At 45.5% G+C, this 17,480-nt stretch overlaps 1 protein-coding gene across 2 annotated transcripts in view; it reads left to right on the forward strand.

Moving 5' to 3' along the window:
- STAC2 (SH3 and cysteine rich domain 2) overlaps positions 1–12,043 on the forward strand; it is a 37,774-nt gene extending 25,731 nt beyond the window's left edge. For both annotated transcript variants that reach the window (XM_080978636.1, XM_080978637.1), the window contains exons 5-11: positions 64–179; positions 1,056–1,128; positions 1,914–1,975; positions 2,658–2,755; positions 3,581–3,632; positions 5,731–5,868; positions 10,709–12,043. In XM_080978636.1, the coding sequence (XP_080834762.1) occupies positions 64–179; positions 1,056–1,128; positions 1,914–1,975; positions 2,658–2,755; positions 3,581–3,632; positions 5,731–5,868; positions 10,709–10,813 (644 nt within the window). In that variant the 3' untranslated portion in view covers positions 10,814–12,043. The remainder of the gene's footprint in view (positions 1–63; positions 180–1,055; positions 1,129–1,913; positions 1,976–2,657; positions 2,756–3,580; positions 3,633–5,730; positions 5,869–10,708) is intronic.
- The last annotated feature ends 5,437 nt before the right edge of the window (positions 12,044–17,480 follow it).

A 17,480-nucleotide genomic window follows, 5' to 3' on the forward strand; every position in this document is an offset into this window, starting at 1 on the left:
GCTGCCTTTGCCCCTGCCTCCTGCTTTGAGAATCCAGCTCTGAAGTGGTCTTCCCTTCACCAGCAGGCCCCAGTGGAAAGGTGGACCCCATTTACGAGACCCTGCGCTATGGCACTTCCCTGGCCTACATGAATCGCTCCAGCTTCAGCAGCACCTCAGAGTCCCCCACCAGGAGCCTGGTATGGTCATGCCATATGCAAAAGATGTATTTGGGTAGACAGGTGAGGTCACGGGTGAAGATTCCAGGGGTTGTGGGAATCCCATGTCTGAGATTCAGGGCATGGTTGTAGAAAGGATTGCAGGGGAAGGGTAGGAATGGTGCACCGGAAAGAGGAGGAGGAGGAGCTAACTAACAGTCCCTGATTGGCCCTTCAGGTGGAAGCCAATAAGAAATCAAGAAAGCAATGTACACAATTGTTTGTATCAAGCCAGGATCTAGAATCTTCAAACTTGTAGGGGAAACTCCAGTTCTCCTTATGATTTGTGACTTGGGTTTTAGTGAGACCAGGAGTGAGGAGGAACAAAGAATGGAACAAAATTCATTTTGAATTTATATCCGCCCCCTCCCAAGAATTCTTTTAAATACAATTTTATGGGAAATGCATTATACTCCCCACACCACCCCGAACTCTCCTTTCTTCTTATGATGGAAGATGGCAACAGAATGGGGGTGGTTTTGCTCTGACCCTTTTATGATGGCCTGTGCTCCCCACTTGGGTTTCGAGGAAAGAATAGAAGTGGATTGCCCAGCTTAAAAGTCACCTGTGTTTTACAAGTCTAATTAATAATTGCCCACAATTTTTAGGTGCTGTGCTATTTAAAACAACAACAATATAATTCTTGCTTAATAGACACAATACAAAAAGCTTTAGTTTAGTTATCTGGGCATTTTCCACGGCTGCAAGCCAAGGCTTCTAAATGGGGCAAACCACGTAAGTCACCTCAGCCACATGAACACAGAGGCGTAGGTCCTGCACCATTAAGGAACTGTTTCCTACTCAGTTCTGCTCCCTCATGTCCATGTGTGTTTGTGCGTCTGTGCATCTCTCTCCTAGAATGAGAAGGAAGAAGTGGCTGAGGACCCAGAAGGTGCTGGAAAGACAACAGAGGAAAGTCAGCCTGATGACGGTGAGTAGAGCCACCATTTTTTGGTTAACGGGAATGATAGAGATAAGAATTCCCATCTCACTAGCCCTCACCAGAACTTAACCCACACAAGTAGAGCTTAATGCATGGGGGGAAGCATCAGTTGCAAAAGGCTGCAGCAAAGCCAAATGTTTCTGGTCTTTCTAACGTGAAAAAAGAAACAAATGATGTGCTCGTGTCACTTTTTAAACATTGAAAAGTTGCCCTGTCAGTGCTGGTTCCACGGAAAATTCAATCCATATTGCGTTGGGAGATGGGGTGGGGAGAGTCATCTGTTGTGAATATTGCATGCATGCACTTAAAAGCCACTATAAAAAAATAAATAAATTACATTTTGTACCCCAAACAAAGCCCACATTAGAAAGAGTACAGGATCTTAGCTCTAATGCTAACTTTTGCTTTGCGGGTACCTAAATATAGCTATGCCCAAATCTGGAATTTTAGAATTCTTGATTTCTCTGGGTAGCTCCCTGTTCTGCCGCAGGGGAGGAAGAAAGTGGTGAGAGAGAAAACCAGAAGTCAGGTCCTAAATGTGTGCCTAGCCGTTAATGGGAACCAATGTCACTTTGGATTGGTGGTGACCCCGCCCCCCTCCGAATCCTAGGTAGTCTCCAATGCCTGTAGCATAGTCTTGCGTGGAAGAGAGGAGTTGTACATGGCAGCACCTCCTGCAGGTGATATAGAGAAAAGCCAATCCGTCTGGTACTAGTGCACACATTCCTTGAGAACTTGCAACGTCTGATATCCCACCTCTTGATTTGTTTCAGTTTTCTCAGCACCAGCAGAGGGTGAGGGCACTACGTCGGAAGAAAAGAGCCCAGGGCAACAGGTGAATTCTTCCTTCATCCGCATGTCATCAACATCCCTTCCTGCTACATTCTGTCACTTCCCTGCTATGTCCCTCCCACCCTGTGCCATTCCTTTTTGAAGCCCTAACCCAGCCCTGAAAATGGAAAATAGCGAAATCCTTCTTCCTCCGCATTGTGCTAAAGCACATTTGGCAAGACAGATGAAAAGCCGCAGCAGATATTGTATTGCACTTCCCTCACCTTGGCTGGGAAAGGTCTTGATTATTTATTGTTTTAAAAGTATTTTTAGCCTTTTCCAGTTTTGCGTATGCTAAAAAAGGCTAAAGTGCACCCACCCACAACAGAACCTGTCTTGCAAGGCACCTAAGGGTGCCTTCCTCTAGTAAAAAATGGACAGGAATGATGTAACTTTTTGCTCCTGAATGGAGTCTGTTGTTTAAAATGGCACACAGCAATAGGGGCTGCCAACTGATCACAACCTTGTGAGCAGGTGCTACTTCTTAGAGCATGGAGAGAAGCAGGATTATACCTTCAGCTCATGCTGCTCTCCAAAGGTACAGGAGCAAAAAAATACTGGTTTTTTTTAAAAGTTGGCAGCCCTAGTTCCAAAACAAAATAAATTTTAAAAATGTCCTGGGTTAAAAGCCTGGGTAAAAATTTCCAAGCTCTGTTTTTCCTTACGGCTCTTTCTTCCTCCTACAGTCAACTCAAGGCTGTGCACGAAAGGAGGTCTCGCCCATGTACTCATATGTCGCTCTCTACAAGTTTTTGCCTCAGGAGATCAACGATTTACCCCTGAAGTAAGTCTTCCCCCTTGGCCCATCTTGAGAGCCCATTGGTTCAGGAGCTAGTGATTATTTGGATCGTGGGTCCCCTTGGCCAAAGGAGCTTGCTTGCTGGCCTTTGGAAACACACCCACAATTTGTGGAGACACACCCACAATTTGGGAATAGCAATAAGTACTGGCCAGTCTATTAACAGAGCAATCCTAGGTGGGGTGGCATCAAGGGAGAGGTGGAGCAGCAGAACCCTTGGCCCTCAGGTGTTTCTGAACTACAACTCCCCTCACTCCTGGCCATTGGCCAGGCCTGCTGGGACTGATGGGAGTTGTAGTTCCACAAAAACTGGAGGGCCAAAGGTTCCCCACGCCTGCGCTATATGCCTCTGCAGCCCTATCCACCTGCGAGGGCAGAAGATGGAGGCGGTTTTGGTTTTGTTTACTTCCCCCACTACACCAGTTCCAGGCCCCTCTAGGAATCGGCAGATTTCTGTAGCTAGTAGACTGAAAGTGCCATTTTGTATCCATTTGCTGGGACTGATACAAAAACATATGGGAAATGCAGAAATGGCGAAACTTACCAGAAGAATAAGAAATCAAGAGAACAAACTGTTTATAAAAGAATGGAAATGGTTTATTGAATATTTACAGACAAATTGTAAACAGATAAAAACACTGGCAGGATTATTGTAAAAACCTGCAGCTACATAACAGTATATATTGAAAGAAGATAAATGAGTAAGTTAAGTTAATTTGGATATGCAGAAGACCTTCTGTCATCTGCCACCACATCCCCACTCCCAAGCTGTCATTGAGCTCAATTGTGACTTTCTCTGTCTCTCCTCAGGCCTGGAGATCGAATCATGCTGATGGATGATTCCAATGAGGACTGGTGGAAGGTGAGCAGAACAGAAGCATCCCAGTTGTTTTCTCCAGTTTTACTGCGTAAACCACTCTGGGGCCTCTTGGGTGAAGAACCAGTGCGGCTTAGTGGTTAGGACTACGACCTGGGAGACCAGGGTTCAAATCACCACTCACCCATGAGGCCCAGACACTCTCTCTCAGCCTAGCCTACCTCATGGGGTTTCTGGAAGGATAAAACGGAGACGGAGAGAAGTGTGTGGGCCGCCTTGAGCTCCTTGGAGGGAGGGAGAGGTATGAATGCAATAAATAATAAAAAAGCAGGATATAAATATTTTCTCCATAAATAAAGGATATCCCTGAGAGGTAAAGGGAGAGGGCACAGTGATTCAAACCTGTGCTTCCTATGTCCATTTAAAAAACCCCAAACCTATTCTTATCTATTTTGCTACCATGCCTTCTGCCCTTTTCTCCTTCAGGACCCATTGATCACAGTTGCAAATGTGCACATCTTGCTCTGTAGGTTCTGCTTTTTGTGGGTTCCTCTGTCTCTACCCACAAGCCCACAGTGTCCTTAACACACCTCCCTCCCTCCAATTTTATGTCTCTCTCTCACACACACTTTATAGGCCCTCAGGGAAAGGCCTTGGCCTCGTGAGGCAGCCAGACACACATCAAGTTCCTTGTCCCTGTTGCTATAGCAACATGGCAGGTTTCAAGAGCATCCTCCTTCACACTTCCAGAGCCTCCGGGCTGCCCATAAAGAGTCAGAAGATGGAGCCTTGCCCTCTGCTGCTCTGTCCACTCCGACTTTGCTGCTTTTCCTGTGCTTCTTCAGAAAGCCCCAGTGTGATACTGTGGAAATATCTAATTTTATCCATCTACTCTTGCTGTTTGATGCCACCTGAGGTTGGAAAGGCAAGAGTTCCTGCAGCATTGAGAGCAAACCTCTCTGAGCATGTAGTCCAGGCATAGGCAAACTTGGCCCTCCAGATGTTTTGGGACTACAACTCCCATGATCCCTAGCTAACAGGACCAGTGGTCAGGGATGATGGGAATTGTAGTCCCAAAACATCTGGAGGACCTAGTTTGCCTATGCATGGTGTAGTTTTTCTCTCGACCCCATAACCAGCCGACACATATCAGAAAAAAAGAGGTGAACCTTTCATGGCTTGAAGGGCAGACAATTACACCTCTTCCCTTCTCCCCCTGAATTTTCTAAAAATGGTTTTATTAACCAAGTATCAAATATGACAAATGACCATTTTAAAAAAGAAAGCGAAATGTAACTTAACTTTTTCTTCCTCTCAGAAATTGTCCATTGAGTAAGGGGGCAGAGAATTGCAAACAAACAAACAAACAAACAAACAAACAAACCCACTGCTTAACCTTGCAAATTTCCACCCACCTGCTGAGAAACACTGGCAGACCCCACAGCCTTGCCCAATTGGACCCCTACTGAGAACACCACTATCAATCTGCCTGAATCAACCAACATTGCAATGAGAGTTGAATGAGAGCATGACAATGACAATTAAAAGAGGAGGGGAGCAGTAAACTGACAGGTTACTCCTTCATTCCCCGCAATAAAGGCTGTAACTGAAATATGTATCGTGACTATGCAATATTGCTCCTTGGAAAGGAGGGAATTCATCAGCCTGGGAGCCACCATAAAGAAGGCCCTCTCATGCTCTGCCACCTTCTGGAGCTCAGAGAACAGCGATGCTGCTAACGGGACCTCCCTGGCTGATTTCAGCAACGAAGCAGATCTATACAGGAGGAGATTCTGTATAGCATAAGCTCTTTGAATTGGGTTCAGAAGCAAATTGGCAGGCAGTGCAGATCACATAGGAGTGGGGCAAAACGAGTCTGACCTGTGTTGCTGCAATCTGCACCCATTGCAACGGCCCCACTGTCTTTCAGGGCATCTCCATGTAGAACGCACTTCAGTAGCCCAACCAGAGTTTGGATCACGGGTTCCAGGCTCTCTCTCTCTCTCTCTCTCTCTCTCTCTCTCTCTCTCTCTCTCTCTCTCTGTAATTAGTGAACCAGCTGGAGCTGCTCTTCGTCCAAATGGGCCTTTAGAGACAATGCTGGGTGGTATGTATAGCTCACTTTTTCCTTTTTGTATCCTAGGGGAAGATGGGTGACCGCGTGGGTTTCTTTCCAGCCAATTTTGTGCAGCGGGTCCGCCCGGGTGAAACAGTCTGGAGATGCTGCAAGACTTTCTATGGAAGTAAGGAACAGGGACAGCTCAGCGTTAAGGAGAATCAGGTAGGAGCAAACATCCTATATGGGGCCTTCTTTGCCCATAAAGTATCTGTACATTATAGACATCTGAAAATCCCAAGTGTCTTTTTTTAAAAAAAAGAAAAGAAAAAGCAAGTTTCTAGTCTGTGTAGTTCTGAAGAAAACTCTAGGCCAGGGATGGCCAACAGGTAGATCATGATCTTCTGGTAGATTGCAGGGTGCCTGTGGTAGATCGCGGTAGATCTTGGGACCCCTCCCACCCCCCAAAAAAACAACTTTGTTTTTTTTTAATAAGATATTTATTAAGATTTTCAAAATATTACAAAATAAAAATAAAAAAGAAGAAAATACAAAATAAAAATAGTTAAAAACAACTCAATCTTTCCATTACTTATTTTTCATTAGCTTGTTTCCCGGACCTCCTCACGCCTCCCTTTTTTGTATTCCAGTTCAGTTTGTTGGTTCAGCAAATCCTTACCCTCTTTGTTTATCCTAGTCTTTAATCTTAAAATATTGTAACGTTAAATTTTTACCTATAAATAATCCATTTTTCATATTCCCTTAAAATATTACAGCTGAAAACCACTTAATTTCTATGCAACATCATTCTAACATTCATTAACCCAAAAAACAACTTTGATCTCACCCAAAAAGCTCAACAATTTTTACTTACTAAAAAAAGCTCAACAACCTTGGTCAATCCAGTAGATCACCACCAGTTTTTTTTACAGTGGGAGTAGATCCCAGTCTCTTGGAAGTTGGACAAGCCTGCTCTAGGGGGATCACACGTTTGCATCCTGTGTTCTGCCTGGAGCTATGTGCGATGCTAAGCACATGACAGTAACTTTCCTCCATTAGAGCTTTGCGGCCAATGTAAAGAGCAGTTTCAGAGGGGTGATATTGGGCAGAACTGCAGCAGGGCAGGAAGTGTTAAAGCCCCTCTCCCTGTATGCCACAGCTCCAGTCTTGATCAGGCTCCCCAGTGACTGCTATTTGCAGTTTTTTAAAACAAAACAAAAATCACATGTAAGCTCACAGAATTTTGGCTTTCCAAGGCATAGCATCTCATACATAATTAGCTACATATCTGCTAATGTGTTTTTTTCTCCAGGCCTAGTTCATATCACCAAATTGGCCTGTTTACATGGTCAGCTCTGCCTGCCCCTTCCTTTCTTTGCATATATGGGACTCAAACCCACAACTTTGAGATTATGAGTATCACGCTCTGCCGGACTGAGCTATCAGATGGGCTATAGAGGGGGATTGTAGAGAAAGATTGTGGTATGTGCGCTTTGACTCATATTACCGTATTTACTCGAATCTAATGCTCACCTTTTTAGGCCAATTACGTTGCGATAATTAAGGTGCCCATTAGATTCAATGGCAGCAAATACTCTTTTTGGTTTCAAGGTTCTGAAAATTGAGGTGTGCATTAGATTCGATGGTACATTAGACTCAAGTAAATACGGTGAGTTGCCTTTTGGTTAACTGAGCAATGGTACTTGCTGTCTCGAGGGCAGAGATGGTGTCACTTTTCTCAGTTATTTGTCGCTTTGCATCTAACATTGCAGAAACCAAATATTGCAAAAGCAATATGAAATGCTATCAATTTTAAAACAGGAGAGATTGTAATGATTCCAATCTGTGTGCCAGGAGTGAACTAACGTCACGGTTCTCTCCCATCGGGTACGTCTGGAGCACTCAATCTCTCTCGCTGCCGGATCTCTGCCAAATTGCCTGCCCTTGGAGGAGACACACCCCCAAGCAGTCCCTCTAGCATACAGGGCACGAGCACCTCTGAGGTTTGGTGGTTCTTAAGCAGGAAGAACCAGCTGCACAAATGAAAGGTGAGGGACAACTGGCTTACTAGAGGTATATGTAATAAGGATCTAGGGGTCTTAGTGGACCACAAGCTTAACCTGAGTTAACAGTGTGATGTGGCAGCAAAAAAAAAGCTAACGCTCTTCTAGACTGCATCAATTACAGTTGTACCTTGGATCCCGAATGCCCTGGAACTAGGACGTTTTGCCTGCTGAATGCCACAAACCTGGAAGCGATTGTTCCAGTTTGCGAACATTCTTTTGGAACCTGAATGTCCGACGGGGCTTCCGCGGTTTCTGATTGGCTGCAGGAAGCTCCTGCTGCCAATCAGAAGCCACAATTTGGTTTCCAAACATTTTGGAAGTTGAACGGGCTTCCAGAATGGATTCCGTTTGACTTCCAAAGTACGACTGTATTATCATTCTTATTTATTAAATTTGTATATTGCCCTATACCCTCAGGTCTCAGGGAGGTTCACAACATAAAATTGCAATATAGAAAAGACAAAATACATACCAAAAACAGCCCAATAACCCCCCCTCCACTTTCTAGAGGACTAGCTCAATGTTTTTGCAAATGCGAAAGTTCACTTGAAGGCGAGCTAGATGTCTCAAGCGGAGTCTAGTATGGATCCTATGTACTTTTTCCCCCCTGGCTATCAGTGCTCTCTTCTGAGTGTGAGCCATAAGAGGCACTTAGTCAGAGCCCAGCAACAGGAAAAGAGTTTGCCTCCTTCAACAACTACAGCTCCTTAGAACATGGGTAGGCAAACTAAGGCCCGGGGCCCGGATCTAGCCCAATCACCTTCTAAATCCGGCCCGCGGACGGTCTGGGAACCAGCGTGTTTTTACATGAGTAGAATGTGTCCTTTTATTTAAAATGCATCTCTGGGTTATTTGTGGGGCATAGGAATTCGTTCATTCCCCCCCCACACACACAATATAGTCCGCCCCCCCACAAGGTCTGAGGGACAGTGGACTGGCCCCCTGCTAAATAAGTTTGTTGACCCCTGCCTCAGAAGCAACCAGTCAGAAGGAGAGTTCCCTATTAAACCCCCGAGAAGAAGAAGAAAAATGAGGAGGACGAGAGTTCAAACCCTGGAGCAGAAGGTGAGGAGCTCCAGAGAGTCCATTGCACCTCCTCCTCCCAGAATTTGCTGGGTCTCATTTGTTTTGCTCCGAGTGTGAAGCCACCTGCTTCTTCCGCGTCTGAGATTTGCGTGCTTTGCTGTGCTTTGCCTGAGGTGTGTATTAAGATGCACCAGAAGATGCTGTCTGCTGGCACTTGGCCCACTGAGACTGGCAGGCTGGCATATCAAGCAGGCGGATTGAGTGGCTTAGAGTAGATCATTAGCAGGTCCTTGTTAGTTCAAGAGGGATGGGGACTTGGAATGCACGGGAGTGTTCAACTCAAATGTTACAGTGATAACCACTGGCGGTGTTGACTCCTATGCGGATTGTATACGTGATCAACCAAGAACATAGTCATCACAATAGATGCGACAAGGTCTCTCGAGTCACACCACCGGGGACAAAGGGGTGGGAGGAACCGCTTCTATGTCATAAAGGGCCGCTGTAGAAATATCAATTCTATTTATTCCTATAAGGGAATATATGGATAGCGAATGCCTCAGCATAATCGCTGGCAGGATACAATCAGTTCACCATGTTCAACGTGTATATGAAGTCAATGAAGTGGGAAATTGCGTCCTTGTTGTTATTCCTTTATCTGCACCGCTGCTGGATTGTGCAAGGATTTTTATGGTGCTGAGGGATAAAATTGGAGGCTTGTTTCATTTGTAAGGGAGAGAATCACAGAATCATAGAGTGGGAAGGGACGCCCAAGTCCAGCCCCCTGCAATCTAAACTAAAGGAATCTAAACTAAAGCATCCATAACAGGTGACCATCCAACCTCTGCTTACAAACCTCCAAGGAAGGACAGTCCACCAGTTCCTGAGGGAGTCCGTTCCACCATTGAACAGACCGTATCGGCAGAAAGTTGTTTAGTCAGAATCTCCTTTCTAATAACTTGAATCCGTTGAAATCTTCTGGTCTCCAGAGCAGAAGAAAACAAGCTTGCTCCATCTTCCATGTGACAGCCCGTGAGACATTTGAAGATGGCTGTCAGTCTCCTGTTACCCAGCTCCTTCAACCATTCCTCATAAGGCTTGGCTTCCAGACCCTTGATAATCTTGGTCGCCCTCCTCTCCAGCTTGTCAATATCCCCTGTTAAATTGTGGTGCCCCAAACTGGACACAGTACTCCAGGTGTGGTCTGACCAAGGCCGAATAGAGTGGTACTATTACACCCCTTGATCTGGACACTAAGCTTTTGTTGATGAAGCCTAGAATAACATTAGCTTTCTTTTGCTGCTGCATCATCACACTGTTGACTCATGTTAAGCTTGTCTTACTAAGACCCCAGATCCTTTTCACACGTACTGCTGTAAAACTATGTGTGCTCCATCTTCTATTTGTGCAACTGTTTCTTCCTGCCTAAGGGTAGAATCTTACATTTATCCTTATTGAAATTCATGTTGCTAGTTTGGGCCCAGTTCTCCGATCTGTTAAGGTCACCAAGAATCCTGATGCTGTCTTCTGCAGCGTTAGCTACCCTGCAGCACCCTACTTGCCCCTTTTCCCCAGGATGTTGAAGAACCATTTGTTAGCACTCATTGGGTTTGGCCAGTCAGCCACCTAACAGTTGCCTTGGCCAGGCCACATTTTACCAGCTTCTCCACAAGAATATCAAGGGGGAAATTTTCTGTCATAACTCAGGGAGCTGAGTATTCACAATGCACACTCTCCGTATGTTGTAAGCCCTTTGCCTCCAGCTTTTCTTTGCAACCATTGAGACTAGAAACTTGCTTTCTTAAAAAAGAATACAAACCCCCCCCCCAAAAAAACCCTGAGATTTTGAGGATGCCAGTTCCTGCACCACCTAATAAATAAATAAGGAAGGACTGACTTTGTTGTTGTTCCGGCTGCATTCTGCATTATAAAATCTTGACCTGTTTCGTTCCGTCATCTTCTGTTCCTCCCAGATCTGTGTTGGTGTGGGGAAGTCCAAGGAGAACGAGGGTTTCATCAAGGTGACGAGTGGCAAAAAGCGAGGCCTGGTGCCTGCCGACGCACTCACAGAAATTTGAAGGCCGGATGAGCACGCGAAGCAAGGCCGAAGAGTAAAACAGAGATGTCAGCAGCAGCAAGGCAGGGGCAGCCCTGCCTTACTCTCCAGCCCATCCCAACCCTGAGCACCTGGCTAATCACTATTTCATGGAATCTTCTAGATGGACTGAGGATATGGCTTTGGTTTGGACAAGGGAAGAGGACTGGGGGAGGGACTGGCTTGAGCGCCAGGACCCGCGTGATCTCTCGCTTGCCCCCAGCTGGGCTTGGACATGTGCTCAAGCCCGCTTTTGCTTTCCACCCCCCCTTTCGAAGGTCGTTTCAGGCAGCTCTTATGGGTGCTGAGTGTGAGGGAGATTTCCACCGCTGTAATTCACGCCCCTTTTCCGCCCCCCCACTTTGCCTCTGGGTCGCACTTCCATGGCAACAGACGCTGGTTGACATCAGCTCGCCTGGCCCAAGGGGGACTCTTTATATCTTGGCGTACCACTCCCTCCCGCTGCCCAAACCCCTCTCTCATTCAGACATGCTCCCCAATAATTCTGTGTCGCATGCGCCCCCCCATGTGAAAAGGCCTTCTCTGGGCAGGGAGAGGCCGCCTGAGTGTGTTGTCGTCCGTCTGTCCCTGTATCAGTTTTAAAACCTTCAGGGCTGTCTGTATATTTGTGTGTGTGTGTGTATATGTGTGTTGGGAGGTGGCTGTCGCTCAGGATTGGGGCAGCCCCCACCAAAAAAGAAAAAAGAGGTGGGACAATACCACGAGGCCTCTCGTTTGTCGTGTACTCAAAGTCTTCCCCGCAGAGCCTGAGCCACAGTGAGTTCCTGGAAACTGATAGTTACATGCGGAGTGGGTGGGTGGGTTCCTTGATGTGAGGTGCTGCCTTCGTTCCTGGCTCCCCGGCTATTCCTTGACCTCCATTTGTGCCCGCCCCCCAGCATGTGGTGGCCTACCCCCACTGCATGACTGACAGCCGTGTGGACCATTTTCTCAGGGACCTTCCTCAGCTGGATGCATTTCTGACCTACACCGAGAATGTTGCGGCGTTGCTCATGTGAGGAGTTCAGAGACCCTGACCATCCCATCTTCCCTCACTTTTCCAGCATGCTTCCAGCTATTTGTCCTTTGTAAATGTACTTTTGTATATATATATATATAAAAAAAAGAACAACAAAAGAAAGAAAGATAAGATGACTTCAGTCCCAGCCATTGGAGAGAGTTATCAGTACAGCCTCATTGTCCAGCATCTGCAGTTTGACTCAGCTGGTATTTTTCCTCACTGGATGAAATGGTTGAGAAGGGGGCACGTTTGCCAAATCCCATGTTTCAGAGGCACAACGTTTGCCTGTGTCAATGTCCACATGTGCCCTGCCCCGTTAAGATGCATTGTGTGCTACTGAGCCATTCATGCTCAGCACACAATACACATAGAAGTCAGGGGTCTCTGATCTGCTAGCTGCATGCAAATAACCCAGTGTTCATGGTAAGTGCATGATGGGCATTGCATTTACAAAGAACATGGACACAGGGAAGCACTTTCGTCTGTGGCCCACACCATGTATGAATCAGGCCTGGCTGAGAGTTTCCCCTTTTTTAAAATGGCCTGAGCCTGATGGGAGCATAGCAATAGGTATTTCTTTGCTTCCAGGAAACCGAAACGCCGATCCTCATTGTGTTTGATCTAATCCATTAGCCTGGTCTATTGCATCCTCAATCTTCCCCATTTCAAAACTCATTCCAATCTGCAAAGTGGGAAATCAGGAACTGCGGTTGTAATCAGAATGCCGTTCTTAGTATTTCTGTAGCACTTTCAGAATGCAAAATGCTTTGAAATGGTCATACCTTGATTTGCCAGAAAGGAACCAGCATTGCAACCCATGGCAAAAGTGGTAGATGAGCCTGAGGCTTCCATGCTTAGGTCCAATACTCTAGCCAGTAGGATGGCACTGGCTCCATTAAAGAGAGATCGGGGAATTTTTGCTGGTGCACTGTTTATGTTGTTAAATGCTTCTAGCTTGGTGATCCTCCAGCAGGAACAGTTCATCATTTCCTCCTGTTGTCATACATTCCCTGCCACATACACAGGGAATGTATGACAGACTGAGCCTCTTGGTCTTGCCAATCAGAAGGTCGGCAGTTCGAATCTGCATGATGGGGCGAGCTCCCACTGCTCTATCCCAGCTTCTGCCAACCTAGCAGTTCAAAAGCATGCCAGTGCAAGCAGATAAATAGTTACCGCTGTAGCAGGAACATAAAAAGTGTTTCCGTGCACTCTGGCTTCCGTCAAGGTGTTCCATTGCGCCAGAAGCTGTTTAGTCATGCTGGCCACATGACCCAGAAAGCTGTCTTTGGACAAACGCCGGTTCCCTTGGCCTGAAGCAAGATGAGCACCGCACCCCATAGTTGCCTTTGACTGGACTTAACCGTCCAGGGGTCCTTTACTATTTTACTTTACATACACCAAAGCATTGCCCTTTCAGAAGTCCAATACGACTTTCAGACATGTGTTTGAAGCCAGGGTACTCTGCATGATGGGATTTCCCACTATTCCTTTCAGGCATATGTAAAGTTGTTTTTTAGTGGGTTTGCTCAGAGAACCCTTCCACCTGCATTTGAATTTCTGCACCATATCCTCTTTAAAGAGCTGCTGAGGAAAGAAGCCACAATTTTGGCTTTGATTCGTACATGCAATGCTCATTGCAGGATTTCTGCAACACCAAGTGATGGTTTGCAACTGTGCACTGGCAGACTTTGGGCTCTCAAATTTCAGCAGTGCCCTGTGCTACGCTAAAATTCCCACGTGTGCCTCTCATTCTCCATTCAATGGTGAAGGCACCCAGTGCAGCCGAACCAGTCACACTATCCTGAAACCTCCTTTGAAATGTGAATTAGCCGCCACAGATCAAAGTCCACAGACATAATTTCAGTATCGCCCTTCAGCAAAGTCAGTTCAATCACCAGGAGCCTAGTGAAATCAAACAATGTTTATACATGTCTGAACAAGCAAGCCTCTAATTTCGTATATTTTTTTACCATTGTGCTGTGATTGCTTGCAGGGCTAGAAAAAGAGAACATGGGGTTAAGAACCTTTTCAAATTCTGGTGGAATCTGCTCTGGAGCAGTAGGAGCACAGCAGGATTGAACTGATAATTCCAGGGCACTAAACCACAACCAGGGCGTCTTCCAGTGTAACATTTTCAGTGTACTGGCTCACTTATAGAAGTAGTCCCTTAAATACAGAAACGGGAATGTTGCATCAGTCTTATTTTCCAAGTACCTTATTTGGCAGGTCTGTGGATACATTGCCCTGGTAATGTACAGTAAGCCCACAACTTGCGCACTTTAAACTTGTGTACATTCAGCTTTTTGCATTATATTATATATATATATATATATATATATATATGCGCGCATCCAGGGTAGGGGAAATCTTTGGCAATTCCACCAGCCATTGCACCTAATGTGTTTTGAGTATATGCAATTTTGACTTGAGGTGCAATCCTTGGAATGTAAATTGTGGGCTTACTGTATTGAGAATATTATTATTATTATTATACCTGGGGGGTCTCAGGACAGTTCACAGAATAAAATCAAGATATAAAACCACAAAATATATAATAAAAACAACCCAATAGCTCCCCCCCCCCCACAAAAACACATTTTAAAAGGGCATAGGATGTAAATCAGAGAATAGCTCACATAAGCCAGATCAAGCAGGTTTCTCTTGCTTTTTCAGAAGGCTGAACCCACCACCAAGTTTCCAGACTATAATGGGAGAATGCTGGGATAGACCAAAACAAATTCTTTTTGAAAAACAATGTAAAGTGATTTCAAATGCGAGGGATTTTCTTGAGGTGGGGAGTTGTTTTCCATGGTCTTTTTTTGCACGTACACACACACACAGGCACTCACAAAAATACAAATACAAATTTACCTTGTGCTGAACTTTCCACAGCACAGTGCTGCTTGTTTCCTAATGGCTTCCTTCCTTTCCTCATGGCTTAGGGATATCTCAGGCCTCATTCAGCACATGCTGGTTCCTGGGCATTCAGCCATGGTCTTGGAGGACACGCATATTCTTGACGGCATATACTCCACGGTACATTCAATCCGTCTGAGAGGGTATATTCATTGTTTGCAGGTGGGATTGTTGGGCTCATCATTCAGCTTGCCATACCCCAAATACCCAACATCTGCAGCCTTGCGAGCAGTGAGTTTGGATCCCAGCCAAGGGCACCTCCACACTTCTGCTTGTCCTACTGATTCTCCCCTGGGAAAACCTGCTCTTTACTGCTGAATCGGAGCAAATGTCAATCAGTTTTTCCATGGATTGAATCGGTACAGAGTAGGTTTTCCTGGGGAAAGCAGCAAGGCAAATGGAAAACTGCTTGGACTAAGGGTGAAGCCAGGGTTTATTTTAGGGGCTGGGGGGCTGGCTTTATGTCAAGGAGGCAATATTGAGTTCTCTGTGATGCATTTGGTCATGTTTTTTAATTATTATTATTTACTTGATCACACCCATGGCTTAGACCAGTGCTTTCTAGGCACAGGAAAAGTGGAAATGTGAACGAGCCCTAGGGTAGCTGTGCTTTAATCCAGTTGAAATCAGTGGAACAAGTTAGTCATGGAGGCTAACTTTAGCCTCATTGAAACCCAATGAAACTAAAGTGTGACTAACTGTTTTGGATCCAGCCCAGTATACCAAGCATGGATGAGAGACTTCATAGGACTTAATAATAATAATCTCTATGTTTACTTTTCCTTACATAATGGGACGTTGGCTCCAATAACACAGCCTTCTCTCCCCCACCCTCAACACTACAATGTCTCTTATATCAGCTGCTAAGCTGACTCTAGTGGACTTGGTATGGCTCACCAAAGGTGTATTCAGAGTCTTTAGCATCAAATGGAAGACACTCAAGTGTATTGAAGGACATGGTGTTTGTTTCTTGCACTGTCGGCAAATGACAGCATTGGGGTTTTTTCCTTGTAAAAATGTTTTAAGGATTCCTGCTTGATGTTACCTGCAGCGCAGTCCTATGCATCTCTACTCAGATGTAAACCCCGCTGAATTCAATGGGGCTTACTCCCAGGAAAGTGTGTATTGTGGGGTTGCAACCTAAACTGGCAAGAATGGGGCAAGCAAATGACCAGATACTTTTAACAAAATATGTTCAGTCACCTATAAATAGATGTGATAAAGTGATATGGAAACTTGTGAGAGCATGGGAAGTGCCTACTTTGCCAGGAATTTTGTGTAGCTGCTTACTGCTGGGGCTCTTAAGTTGTCATGCCTCTTTCTGCTTGGATGTGGCCAATTTGCTGCAGCTACAGGACCGTGGCTTCAAGCTAATGCTAAATCAAAGCATTTTATCCCGCCACCATCTCTCCAACTTGTGTAGGCTGAGAGGCCGGTCATGAACACACACACACACACACACACACACACACACACACACTTTCTTGATACCCTTGTTGTACAGAGTCCCCGTAGCACACGCAGTTCCCTACCTGGGATCCCATGCACCTAAGCAATAACGTCCGGATTCTCGCCGGCTGCACTGTAGAAAGGTAGGTTTGCAAAACGGCACATTTGTATTTGTGGAGGAATGCATGGCGTTAGAACTGAATTTTGATGGCCAAAGAATCTGGTTGGCTATGAACTAAATCCTGGATTAAACATGACGACAATGCACCAAATATCTTGTGGCTTCCTTTTTTCTTCTCGCCAGCTGGAAGGAGTGTCTGCTCTGTTGCCTTTCGGTTGGATAAATATAGGCTTGATGCAGCCCCCACAAGCTTTCTTAGCTCAGTCTCTCTGTGGAGGTCAGCTCCTTTGCCTGGGCTACTGTTAGCAAAACATTCTCTTGTGACTGAAGTTGTCATTTCACCCTTCACTTACTGTTCTGCATTTCTGGGCATGGAGATCTGTGCACCTTAATATTATCACTAACAAAGTGATGATGCCTTGCTCCTTCCATATTAGTCTGGGGTCAATAATTAGTCTTAAGTCAATAAGGCCGAGGCAGGCCTTTTCCTTGGGTCACCCTTGCTGCGATCCATCTTGTCGTTAATCCACCATGGTGATTTTCAAGTCAATATTAGGCAGGGTACAAATTGTTAAATAGGCAAATATAAGTCAAAATTGGGTTGGGATTGGTTGCACAACTAAATGTGTTTAGCAGCAGAGGGGTGGCTTGGAATTTGGAGACGAGTGCAAAGAGAGCAGAAAGCTTCTGCTAATATCAAAATCATTCTCTCCCTCTCCTGTATTTGTATGAATTGAATCAAGTCATTAATCCACCTATTCCAGAACTGCCTCTTCAGGAACTCCGAGTGCCCCCCACCACAGTCCTATTGCCCAGCTCAATAATCCCTGACAGGTGGCCATCTGTTTAAAAATCTCCAGTGAAGGAGAGTCCACCACCTTTTGAGGGACCCTCAAGGGACTGCGACCCTTAACAGAAAAAAGATTCCTCAGTGCTGATTTGGTGCATTCCCAATGTCAGGAAAACTTGTTGCAAAGGAAAGCCACCAGCCTATCCCATTGTGCTTGCCTGCTTTTCCATTTGTTTGCCAAAACCTACATATGAGAGCCTGGACTGGGGCAGGAAGATAGAATAAAAATGGGCATATCTGATGTAAAATAAGTTACTGCCTCTGGCTCACAAAGAAACAGTGTCATTCCA

The sequence above is a fragment of the Podarcis pityusensis genome (genome assembly GCF_964106645.2).
Source record: "Podarcis pityusensis genome assembly, chromosome: 13".
Classification (NCBI taxonomy): domain Eukaryota; kingdom Metazoa; phylum Chordata; class Lepidosauria; order Squamata; family Lacertidae; genus Podarcis; species Podarcis pityusensis.